The sequence below is a fragment of the Oncorhynchus nerka genome, linkage group LG7, assembly GCF_034236695.1.
Source record: "Oncorhynchus nerka isolate Pitt River linkage group LG7, Oner_Uvic_2.0, whole genome shotgun sequence".
Classification (NCBI taxonomy): Eukaryota; Metazoa; Chordata; class Actinopteri; order Salmoniformes; family Salmonidae; genus Oncorhynchus; species Oncorhynchus nerka.
Window position 1 is genome coordinate 81,275,378 of NC_088402.1, and position 13,024 is coordinate 81,288,401.

Consider the following 13,024-nt stretch of genomic DNA (forward strand, 5'->3'; position numbering starts at 1 on the left):
AACATCCACACTACAGACTACATTACATAGACCACAACATCCACACTACAGACTACATTACATAGACCACAACATCCACGCTACACACTACATTACATAGACCACAACATCCACACTACAGACTACATTACATAGACCACAACATCCACACTACAGACTACATTACATAGACCACAACATCCACACTACAGACTATATTACATAGACCACAACATCCACACTACAGACTACATTACATAGACCACAACATCCACACTACAGACTGTATTACATAGACCACAACATCCACACTACAGACTGCATTACATAGACCACAACATCCACACTACAGACTACATTACATAGACCACAACATCCACACTACAGACTACATTACATAGACCACAACATCCACGCTACAGACTACATTACATAGACCACAACATCCACGCTACAGACTACACAACATCCACACTACATGTCTAGATCGGGAATCCTTAAATTAATATCCTCATCTGAAAATCTGAAATAATCTGAGATCTCATGACAAACTTTTTTCATGTAACAATAAAGATGAACAATAATTTGTTTGCTCTCAGCTCTCAGTACCTGATGTTTAGTTATGTTGTGTGTGGTCTTGTGTGTGTGTTTGCAGTCTCCTCTGGTCAGTAGGAACTCCCAGACAACAGTCTCTCAGTCTCACATCCAGCTAGCCTTCACCGACCAGTCTGGCCTGTCTCACTACTCCAGGACCCAAACCCCCCTGCAGTGCCAAGCTGTGTCCAACGGGCTGTATAGCACACAGGTCTATGCACGTACACACACACACACACAAACACATGCAAGCACACAGATGCACACGCACACACACATATGTGCACATGCACGGACTAGGGTTTGTATAACCCGGTTACCGGGATTTACTGGACAAAATCACTCCCTTTTCTCATGATAAATAACTGCGGTAAACCAGTAAGTTATAAAACAATATCTGTATGACCAGCATGGCGTGAAACAGAACTAGCAAATTACAGTGGCTTGCGAATTAAAATTGGAATTAAAATATATTGTTTGGGGGGGGTTATCACGAGATTTACACGACATGCCTACCACTTTGAAGATGCAAAATATTTTTCTTTGTAAAACAAACAAGAAATAAGACAAAAAAAACTGAAATCACAACTATTCACCCCCCCGCAAAAGCGAGTCAATACTTTGAAGAGCCACCTTTTGCAGCAGTTACAGCTGCAAGTCTCTTGGAGTATGTCTCTATAAGCTTGGTGTCATGTTCTGACCTTTATTTCCTTTGTTTTGTATTTATTTAGTATGGTCAGGGCGTGAGTTGGGTGGGCAGTCTATGTTTGTTTTTCTATGATTTGGGTATTTCTATGTTTCGGCCTAGTATGGTTCTCAATCAGAGGCAGGTGTCATTAGTTGTCTCTGATTGAGAATCATACTTAGGTAGCCTGGGTTTCACTGTGTGTTTGTGGGTGATTGTTCCTGTCTCTGTGTTTGCACCAGATAGGACTGTTTTGAGTTTTCACATTTCTTATAGTTTGTTCATGTGAAGTGATTTATTAAAGCATGAATCAAAACAACCACGCTGCGCTTTGGTCCGCCTCTCGTTCAGATGAAGAAAACCATTACTCTTGGGACATCTAGCCACTGGGATCTTTGCCCATTCTTCAAGGCAAAACTGCTCCAGCTCCTTCAAGTTGGATGGGTTCCGCAATATTTTAGTCATACCACAGCTTCTCAATTGGATTGATGTCTGGGATTTGCCCAGGCCATTCCAAGACATTTAAATGTTTCCCCTTAAACCACTCGAGTGTTGCTTTAGCAGTATGCTTAGGGTCATTGTCCTGCTGGAAGGTGAACCTCCGTCCCAGTCTCAAATCTCTGGAAGACTGAAATAGGTTTCCCTCAAGAATTTCCCTGTATTTAGAGCCATCCATCATTCCTTCAATTCTGACCAGTTTCCCAGTCCCTGCCAATGAAAAACATCCCCACAGCATGATGCTGCCACCACCATGCTTCACTGTAAGGAGGGTGTTCTCGGGGTGATGAGAGGTGTTGGGTTTACGCCAGACATAGCGTTTTCATTGATGGCCAAAAAGCTACATTTTAGTCTCATCTGACCAGACTACCTTCTTCCATATGTTTGGGGAGTCTCCCACAAGCCTTTCGGCGAACCAAACTTATTTGCTTATTTTTTTCTTTAAGCAATAGCTTTTTTTCTGGCCACTCTTCCGTAAAACCCAGCTATGTGGAGTGTACAGCTTAAAGTGGTCCTATGGACAGATACTCCAATCTCTGCTGTGGAGCTTTGCAGCTCCTTCAGGGTTATCTTTGGTTTCTTTGTTGCCTCTCTGATTAATGCCCTCCTTGCCTAGCCTGTGAGTTTTGGTGGGCGGCCCCCTTTGGCAGGTTTGTTGTGGAGCCATAATCTTTCAATTTTTTAATAATGGATTTAATAGTGCTCTGTGGGATGCTCAAAGTTTCAGATATTTTTTTATAACCCAACCCTAATCTGTACTTCTCCACAACTTTGTCCCTGACTTGTTTGGAGAGCTTCTTGGTCTTCATGGTGTCGCTTGCTTTGTGGTGCCCCTTGCTTAGTGGTGTTGCAGACTCTGAGGCCTTTCAGAACAGGTGTGTATATATACTGAGATCAGGTGACAGATCATGCGACACTTAAATGATGTCCACCTGTGTGAAATCTAACTGATTATGTGACTTCTGAAGGTAATTGGTTACACTAGATCTTATTTAGGGCTTCATAGCAAAGGGGATGAATACATACATTGGGGCAAAAAATTATTTAGTCAGCCACCAATTGTGCAAGTTCTCCCACTTAAAAAGATGAGAGAGGCCTGTAATTTTCATCATAGGTACACTTCAACTATGACAGACAAAATGAGAAAAAAAATCCAGCTCTATTTAGCCACAACTCATCATCATCATCCTTCTCTCCTTTCAGACTGGGGAACAATAACTCTAGATAGGTATCCTGTTGTTGACCACTGTTGAGTGTCTCAGACCAACCATGAACCACACAACCCTCTGTCTTCACTAATACAGACCATCTCTGCTGCTTGTACTTAGTGAGTGGTGCCGACAGACTAACATTGGTTCTGACTAGCTGGTTTGTTGTTCTATGTATTTCCTCGGGGCTGCATGGGGCCTATGGGTACATAACAAACAGGAAAGAGGCTGACCCAGAGAAGCAAGTCCGAAAGTCAGAGATGCCTATCAATGGCCTAATTGTTCTCTCTCATGGTGGAATTTCCGCATTGTGTTGTTGTGACTGACATTTGCTAAGCATCTTAGTTCTTTAACATTTCCCCTGAACAGATTTTCTGACATCTAGATTTCTACCACAATGGCTATAGTAAGGCATATGCATCTGTTCAAGAGAAAAACAACAACATTAACCTAGTACTAGTTATTTAGGTTACATTTCATTCAATCTATCAGCATTTCATGTAAAAACGTATTTTAATCTGAGTGTCCTCCTCTCCCCCAGCAGAGAGCAGGAGAGGGCTGCCGTAGCAGAGCGCTGCCTGGTGAGGCTGGACCTCCTCCTGTATCCATCCCTGGTCCCTCGGCTGGCCGGCGCTCCAGCAACCTGGCCCAGCTCAATGAAGATGACCTATGAACCGTGACCGATAGGAGGAAAACTGAGAGGTCATGGACCTCCACAGCTAGTGCAGAGAGAAGCAGGGGGGGATCTCATCTAGGCCTAACGTCTGTTGATGCTATTGTAACTTTAGGGAACTTTTGAAGATGGATGGATGACTCTCTTTATGGAGCAAGGACTAGATGGAGGCTGCTTTTTCAGACTGTTACAGGATGGTTCACTGGCATCATGACAAAAATATCCCAGGATTCTAATGGAATAGACAGTATGGGCTGAAATGATAAACAGTCATTAGATCATTGATCATGTGATGCCAGGTTGAAGATGTGTAGCAGCCAGACAGATGATGCGATGGCTGACTGTATGAAGAAAACTCTATGGACATCAGGTATTATGGGGACTGATGACTTTGCTTATTTTATTGTTAGAGAATTTCTATACAGTATCTATTGTACTGTCTTTCTACAGGCCAGGGGATTTCTTCACAGGGAAATGCCATGGGGGGGGTTACTGGAGAAGTGTGTACATACTGCATGTCTGTAAAATGCATTTGTGCGTGTGTACAGGATAGGCGGTCGCTCTTCTTGTGCCAACATGCAGATTAAAGAACTCCATCCTGAAGAGAAAAGGAGTGTAGATCTGAACGACTCTTTCTCTCAGCTCTCTCACACTGCTGGATTCTTCTGTCTCTCCTTTATAAAGACAACTATTTGTATTTTCAGGCCATTGTTGAAACATGTCATCATTCCTCCACTAAACGGGGCCTACAGTACACTATGTTGCTGTAGTAGACATTGAGGAGAGAGGGGATGCCAGCTAGATTAATACATTTGATCTGTACATATGTAGAAGTTTGGATTCATCTGTTATAGAAAATAGCTTTTCTGCTCCTGCCGCAGTGTTTCAAAAAAGACGAGAATGAGAGGACTCCCATGTTCTCTTTTTCTGTTTGACCGAAGCTGGCTCTTGTTTGATCTGAATATTCCATAATATAAAGGGACGAGGGAGCCCCCTGGAGGCACTCTGCAGGAGTGGCATCACTCAGACTCAGTCTTTCCTCAGATTCAGATACAGATGGATTCCTAGGTAAGTTCTCAATTACATACTCCTCACATCCTCTCTCCTCATCTCCTTCTCAAACCCGATTGGAGGAAATGGTCAGAGGGGAAGGGACCTCTGGCTTTCAAATCCAATTCGTTTTGAGAAGGAGAAGAAGAGAGAGGACGAAAGGAGTATGTAATTGAGGTCTTCCCCTTGTGTCCTTTGCTCCCATCCTTTCGCTAAACGTCAGAGAGAAAGGGGAGGATTATAAGAGATGAGGAGAGGATGGGAGGAGAGGAAGGAATCGAGCCAGGACTATGAAGAGGTGGCCAGAGAAATGGACATACCAATGCTTGGGGATAGAGACCAACTGATTTTTCAAATGTATATTTTCTTGACATCCTCTAGGTACGTCCTAGGAGACATTCATGGGTTGTGTTGAAATATGAAATAAGATGTCACACAGTCGTCTGTCAGTTAAGTCCAATGTTGATGTGCCACAGCTTTCTGCTGTATTTAATCATCTTCATTTTGCTAATGCACACTACTACACACCATACTGTTGGCTCGGGCTTACATCTCTTCTTCTAGATAAAGGAGGACAGTTTAGAGACCGCTAACTACTTGGGTTATTGTGTCAGTTGACATTATGGATAAAAAGTTCTGCATCCTCTGTCCACATCAAAATGAGATGTGTGGAAAAACGGACGTTTTTCAGACGTCAAATACTTCCGTTCCCACTACAATAGTATTACCAACTGTTGTGTTTAACACATCAAATACATGTAGTTGTGATGTTGTGTATTTCAACGCCCAACCTTTCCTCCTATTAATCAAAGCAAATGACTGTAAACAGAGACGATAAGAGAAGAGTCTGACATCTAGCATGTCCGCTTTTGGTTAATTCCTCTCTATGACCAGTAAGGCTTCCACATCCAGATAGTAGCCTAATAAGACCTCTGCACCAAAGATCAATGGCTTCGAGTTGCAATGGCACCTCTAGCTAAATCTATTTCAAATATCAGCACGGAGGAGAGCCCTACCATGACTGTTTCAATTCAGAACACCATCTCATACAAACCCAGAGTACTCAGTGACTACAGGGTGCCGTTTGTAAAGTTAAACAGTGAAGACTGTCATATTTCAATGGCAATTTTTGATCTAGCATTTTGTGCATGTGACTTAAATATGAAGGAATACCAGTCCTGACATGAATATAGACTAAAGAGAGGAAATATGGGTTATAAAGATGACATATTTGACGGAATAGAATCTGTTATATTATATTAAATAAAGTGAACTTTTTAATTAAGATTGGCCTATTTTTATGTATTTTCTGAAGGTATATCCCTCTAACATTGAGATACTCCTGATATATTTCCATATATATTCAGATTATTAATACATGGGTATTACAACCGAATCCGTTCAAAATATTGAAGAGGAGTGGGACAACATTCCACATTCAACAGCCTGATCAACTCTATGTGATGGAGATGGGTCGCGCTACATCAGGCAAATGGTGGCCACACCAGATACTGACTGGTTTTCTGATCCACGTCCCTACTTATTTTTAAGGTATCTGTGACCAACAGATGCATATCTGTATTCCCAGTCATGTGAAATCCATAGATTAGGGCCTAATTTATTTATTTTAATTGATTAATTTTAACTTGACTTTAACTCAGTAAAATCTTAGAAATTGTTGCATGTTGTGTATACATTTTTGTTCAGTGTATATCCGAATGTAACAATTAATGTCAGTCTCAGTTTGTCTCTTTATTCTAATCTAAAAGGAACGATGACCTAGCTCTGTGTAACGCTTCTCGTTGGTGGAAGGAGACGAGGACCAAAATGCAGCGTGGTAAATGTTCATCATGTTTTAATTGAACAAACTGAACACTACACAAAATAATAACGAAGAGAAAACTAAACAGTTCTGCCAGGTGAACAGACACTAAACAGAAATTAAACACCCACAACCAAAATGGGGAAAACAGGCTACCTAAGTATGATTCTCAATCAGAGACAACTAACGACACCTGCCTCTGATTGAGAACCATACTAGGCCAAACACATAGAAATATAACAACCTAGAAAAAGGAACATAGACTACCCACCCCAAATCACGCACTGACCAACCTAACACAAATACATAAGAAAGGAACTAAGGTCAGAACGTGACAGTACCCCCCCCCAAAGGTGCGGACTCCGGCCACAAAACCTGAACCTGTAGGGGAGGGTCTGGGTGGGCGTATGTCCGTGGTGGCGGCTCTGGCGCGGGACGTGGACCCCACTCCACCATAGTCTTTGTTTGCCCGCTTAAGTGGCGCCTTTGGAGCGGTGACCCTCGCTGCCGACCTCGGACTGGGGACCCTTGCAGCGGGCCCCGAATAGATGGGAGACTCCGGCAGTGCCTGGCAGGCGGGAGACTCCGGCAACGCCGTAGTGAAGGGTGACTCCGGCAGCACTGTAGTGAAGGGCGACTCCGGCAGCACTGTAGTGAAGGGCGACTCCGGCAGCGCCGTAGTGACGGGCGGCTCTGGCAGCTCCTGACTGACGGGCAGCTCTGGCAGCTCAGGACAGACGGGCGGCTCTGGCAGCTCAGGACAGACAGGTGGCTCTGGGAGCTAAGGACAGACAGGCGGCTCTGGCAGCTCAGGACAGACGGGCGGCTCTGGCAGCTCAGGACAGACGGCGGCTCTGGCCTGGAGAGAGAACCTGGAGGGAGGAGACGGAGAGACAGCCTAGTGCGTGGGGCTGCCACAGGACCCACCAGGCTGGGGAGACCTACAGGAGGCCTGGTGCGTGGAGGAGGCACCGGATGGACCGGGCTGTGGGGGAGCACTGGAGCGCAGCCTTGGCACCACTCCTCCAGGCTGGATGACCACTTTAGCCCGGACCCTCCAGAGTGCAGGAATAGGTTGAACCGGGCTGTGGGTGAGCACTGGAGATCTGGTGCATACCACTCGCACCTTTCGCTTAGGCTCAATACCCACATTCGCCCGGCACGGGAGGAGCGCAGGCATAGGACGCATTGCACCCTCCCAGCGCCCCGGAGACACAGCACGCAGCGCCGGCACAGGATACCTTGGGCCGAAACAGTGTACCGGAGACCAAACACGCTGGGCCGGCACAACACGCCCTGGCTGGATGCCCACTCTCGCATGGCACTTGCGGGGGGCTGGCCGATAGCGCACCGGGCTATGAGCGCGTACTGGCGACACCGTGTGCTTGACTGCATAACACGGTGCCTGACCAGTACTATGCTTCTTCCAGTAAGCACAGGGAGTTGGCTCAGGTCTATCGCCTGACTCCGCCAATCTCCCCGTGTTCCCCTCCCCCCAATGTTTTGGGGCTGCCTCTCGTGCCTGTTGCGCTGCCTTACCTCAAATCGCCGCCGCCCAGCTCTCGCTGCCTCCAGTTCTTCCTTGGGGCGGCGATATTCCCCAGCTTGTGCCCAGGGTCCCTTGCATTCCAGTATCTCCTCCCAAGTCCAGAACCCTCTGCTCCATGTTACCACGCTGCTTGGTCCTTTATTGGTGGGTAGTTCTGTAACGGTTTTCCTCCTCTTTTGAGGAGGAGTAGGAAAGATCGGACCAATGCACAGCGTGGTAAGTGTCCATATTTTAATGAAAGAAAACCGAACCAAAAGTTAAAACCGAAACAGTCCTGTATGGCAAAACACAGACACAGAAAACAACTACCCACAAATCATAGTGGGAAAACAGGCTGCCTAAGCATGGTTCTCAATCAGAGACAACGATAAACAGCTGCCTCTGATCGGGAACCATACCAGGCCAAACACAGAAATACAAAAACATAGAACAACACATAGAATGCCCACCCCAAGTCACGCCCTGACCAAACTAAAATAGAGACATAAAAAGGAACTAAGGTCAGGACATGACAGTAACACGGCTGTGATGTAGAATATAGGGGCTGGGGGCAATTGGGAGGAGGCTAATGGGAGAGAAAGCCCCTTAAAATTGAGAGGGTAAGGCTGGGGTAGAGGGGAGGTTCTGGGAGTTAGAAAGAGGTGAGAGAGGGGGTGAGGGTGAAGCTGGGAGCTAGAGAGGGGGGATGAAGAGGAAAAATCAAAGGGTTTTCCTGTCACCACTGGGGTGGTCTAAGCAACAGGGGGGTCTGAGCAACGGGGGTCCCATTCAAAGGAGGAGTCCTGTCGAGTGGAGGGCCAGTGCATCTGTTGACTCAATCTCCTCAATTCAGAGAAAGTAAACAGCCATTAAAGCCACATGATTGTGAACTTGATTGCAGAAGGCGAAACAACTTCCCTGAACCCCCAAAAAACTACACTCAAACAGCCCCCGTCCCCCACCACACTACTCCCTGAACAGCCCCTTGTCCCCTCTACCAAACTGCCCCCAAACAGCCCCCACCCCCACACCAAACTGCCCCCAAACATTCCTTCACACTTCAATGATAGAAAACTGAAACTCACACAATACTAGTATTAGGTGGAAGTGGGCATAGCAAGCATTTGAGTCTCACATTATCACTCTGACAAAAAATGAGAAAATAACATCAGATAACATGGATTTGCTTTTGCAAGGAATTTACATTTATTAAAATGTACATGCGGTCTTACCTTGAATAAGGTTGTGCGTGAAATAAATATATACATTATTTACAAAGTCTTACAAATGTTTGTTTGTATCTACAGTATAGTAATGGCAATTCACATTATAATGAAATAACATTAATCAATTTCAACAATAATTAATAAAACATTATCACACTGATCCCGCCAATCAACCGTCAGATCAATGTATACATTTGGCCAAACAGGACATTTCTAAAATCAACCAATGTGTGGTATACTTATTTCAAATACATGTTCCTCCTCAGGTAATTAACAGTTCATTAACCAAAAAGATTTCCAGATTCTAAAAGGTGAAACATGCAGAAAGTTGATTATTTGCATATTACACACATTTGCTGAATTATTTACATTTTAATATTACAAATCAAATGTAAATCAAATGAATGCCTTGGACTTTGATAGATGATCACTGTTGGAACCATGTCATCATTAAGAGGAAAGAGTTCCTTTGATCTTGCTAATCATTTTGTGTGATAACTAGAAATGCCCATCACAGTGAATGCTCTGTATCCATAAATAAATCCTAAACCTCGCCACGCACTTGGTTTCCCTTGTTATGAAATACCTCTCACGACAACAGAATATGCTAGAGTGTATAATCTGTCCTCGTGGTTCGCTCCACTCTATCTCAGGGTCTGTGGCAGTTAGTTACAGTGCAGTCACACGTTGCAATCTCTTGACTCTATAATGCGGCCCTCATAGTCTGCTTTACTCTCTCTTGATATTGGCCAATAGAGAGTCTGACGTGTTCCCACCGGACCGGCTCTTCCTACTCTGGTGAGTCTTGACGTGTTTGGAGAGGTGGTCGCTCCTCATGAACCTCTTTCCACACTGCTGGCATCCAAACCTCTTCTCTCCGGTGTGTGTTCTGAGGTGGCGCTGTAGCTCGTCGGAGCGCGTGAAGCTCTTCCCACAGAACAGCCAGTTGCAGATGAACGGCCTCTCCCCGGCATGCCAGCGCAGGTGAGCCTTCAGGTGAGACGTCTTCTTGTACACCTTGCCGCACTCTGGGATGTGGCAGATGTGCAGTCTCTTCTTGCCAAACTCGAGTCCCCTGCCGTTGGCCTGGCAGTTGGGGCACTTGCAGCGACGGCAGCGGCGAGTGGAGGATAACAGGCCCTTGGAGGTGCCCTGGAGGAGGGCTGTGATTTGGGGCTGTTGACCCAGGACCAGCTGCCGGCCCAGGGAGAAAGCGTGGGGGTGGTTGGATGAGCTGCTGTGGCCAGTGGTCTGGGGGAGGCTCCACCACCCCTGCTGGCCCTCCTCCCCCACGTGGTGGTGTCCTCCGGATAGATGGTGCCTGGCAGAAGAGGCAGAGTTCTGGAGGAAGCTGGGGAAGTTCTGTCCCACAGAGACTGTGTTGTGTTGAGGGTAGTAGGGCGGCCCATTGGGGCCCTGGCTCTGGGACGAGAGGACCTTGACTGGAGAGAGCTCGAAGGAGTAGGCGGACGGAGGCTCGGCCGGCGGAGTCAGGGGCAGCTCGTGGTGGTGGTGGTGATGGTGGTGGTAATGGTGGAGCGCGTGGGGGTGGGGGTGAGGACCCAGGCCAGCCTGCAGACTGTGTCCATGTCCAACAGGGAACTGGACCTTGGGCACCGTTAACGTCATGGCCTGGTGGGCGGCTGCGGCTGCAGTGAGGCTGGAGGCACTGAGACTAGAACTAGGGGCCACCGCCACCTCGTTGCTCCACAGTTGGAACATCCCGGAGGCTGCACCCACCCTCATGGACCCCTCATAGGGAAACTGGGAACCATCAGAGCCCACCATGGAGCCCACAGTGCCTCCCACAACCGTCCCCCCCACCTGCCAGGCCTGGCTACAGGTGGTGGCCAAGAAGGACAGGGTGTTGGGGGCTCCCTCTGGGGACGAGCTGGGGGTCCGGTCCTGGTAGCAGATGGATAAAGAACATGGTTCACTACCTCAAACTAATGAGCCAAGCTCATTAAAACTTCAAAGTCAATCAATCAAATGTATTCAGAACTCACTTTTTACATCAGAAGTTGTACAAAGTGTTTTCAGAATAAGTATGTTTACATTTCAGTAATTCTATTAATTAATAGTGTAAATAATTATGTTATTTCTCACGTCATACTTTTTTTTGCTGTTGAATATCAGATAACAGACGTTTGCAAATTAATGTAAACTACAATATTCGCAAATCGTTATCAATCACTAATCAATCACAATAATTAAATGATCAATGATACCATGTTATTTGTTCAACATAAAACTTCCTAACATTCTTTCATTCTTCAAGATTTTACAATACTTTACGTTTTCTTAGTTATAAACGCATCAGACAGTGAATAGCCTACTGAAAATCCTTGGGAAATCAAGCTTTAGAACTCTGCAATTATTAGTTGTTGCGCAAGTTCTTCTTGCCACACATTTATGAGGACTCCATAAACGGTATAAGTAGAACTGCCTATACTGATCTGTATCAAAATGATTACTAACAAACCTGTAAAAAGGTGTGCAGAAAGTTGTCAGTCCGTTGTATCGTCAGAGCTGCCATCTGTTCACCGGCTCTGTCTCGCTCCTGCAACACGAGCAGCGGCGATGGCGGTGCAGGGAAGAGCAAAAGCAAGCACTCGGGTCAAGAGCGACCCTGAAAATAAAAACTGTCCTATTCCGAAACAAAGTAATCCAATGTCATTCAAGAAAAGTGTACTGCCCTCAGTCCGTCTGGTTCCAACTCATAAAATGGTCTGAATGAATGAAAAACCCAAACTCATTCCACTTTATTTGAATCCTTTTCGGTCACAAGCAGTCGCAATCAACCACAGAGCAGAGCGTGTCTTTTGAAGTGCGAGTGAGGAATGAACTATTGCAATATGAATGCTGTGTATAATGTCAAAGGCAGTTGGGCTGCATCTCGTCTTTATAGGGCGAGAGGGTCCTCTCAACGGCGTCTCCACGAGAACCAGTGAACGAAGAGAGAGAGGGGGATGTGAGGATTGTTATTTGGGGAGGGGGTTACATTGATAATAAATTAGGTTAGGAGGTGGGTTGCTCATAATTTCACTCAATTTTAACCAAATCCTGACCTCGCGAAACAACTCCTTCCTCAATTGTTCTGCATAACTTTGAGGCGTGATAAAGTCTTCTCCAATATCCTACAATTTGAAGGAGGGATGTGCTCCCGATTTTATTTGAATATAAACTGCGTAACTGCTTTAGTATACCTGCAACCGGTATTATTATGAATAATAATATGCCAAATCATAATAAAAATAAGCATGATAATTCAATAAATATAGGCTACATTTATAGAATAAAATATCCATGATAAACAGTTAATGAGCAGTTAAACTCACAAATACATGTCTTAAATTGTGTTCAATGCACCATAATGTAAAGCAATTTTTTTTTTAGATGAGATGAATTAGCCATCACAGAGTATTTAGTGTCAAGTACATTGGTGATACACTGTATCATACCAGGCTGGGCAATACATCATCAAATCCGTTTCGAAGTCACAATCAAATCAGTTTAATCACAGAAATAACTGAAACGCTTATAATCATCTTCCCTGAATTTCTCTCTTTTTTTCTGTCTTTCTCATGGTTACACCTTCCCAGGCATTTCACTTGGGATCTGACTGTAGTGTCGGACACATAGCCCTCACGACCGTAACATTAAATGTTTTCCCTCACAAAGATAATTGATAAAAATCGAATCAAAGCCTCCCTAATTCTCTCTGCTAGGTGACACATCAAATAGGTCCTGCAAGTGCTTGA

The 13,024-nt window shown here is 45.3% G+C and overlaps 2 protein-coding genes across 3 annotated transcripts in view; one reads left to right on the forward strand and one right to left on the reverse strand.

The window, feature by feature from the left end:
* The window catches only part of LOC115118051 (rho guanine nucleotide exchange factor 25-like), a 101,986-nt gene extending 97,409 nt beyond the window's left edge, over positions 1-4,577 (forward strand). Inside the window, exons 15-16 of one of the 2 annotated variants that reach the window (XM_065020858.1) lie at positions 635-784; positions 3,506-4,577. In XM_065020858.1, the coding sequence (XP_064876930.1) occupies positions 635-784; positions 3,506-3,637 (282 nt within the window). In that variant the 3' untranslated portion in view covers positions 3,638-4,577. The remainder of the gene's footprint in view (positions 1-634; positions 785-3,505) is intronic. The other variant, XM_065020859.1, reaches the window with a different exon arrangement.
* Positions 4,578-9,529: 4,952 nt separating this feature from the next.
* On the reverse strand, positions 9,530-11,799 carry LOC115125334 (transcription factor Sp5-like). The gene is made up of 2 exons (XM_029654841.2): positions 11,746-11,799; positions 9,530-11,168 (listed from the first exon to the last, which is right to left on the reverse strand). Exons 1-2 carry the CDS (start codon positions 11,797-11,799, stop codon positions 9,993-9,995), a joined length of 1,230 nt encoding a protein of 409 aa, XP_029510701.1. The 3' UTR covers positions 9,530-9,992.
* Between the last annotated feature and the right edge of the window lie 1,225 nt (positions 11,800-13,024).

Excerpts from the sequence above, each read along its gene's own strand:
- LOC115125334 (XM_029654841.2), bottom strand. The coding sequence starts at position 11,799 with ATGGCAGCTCTGACGATACAACGGACTGACAACTTTCTGCACACCTTT. Across the intron at positions 11,169-11,745 it reads TTCTGCACACCTTTTTACAG|GACCGGACCCCCAGCTCGTC; the intron begins GTTTGTTAGTAA and ends ATCTGCTACCAG.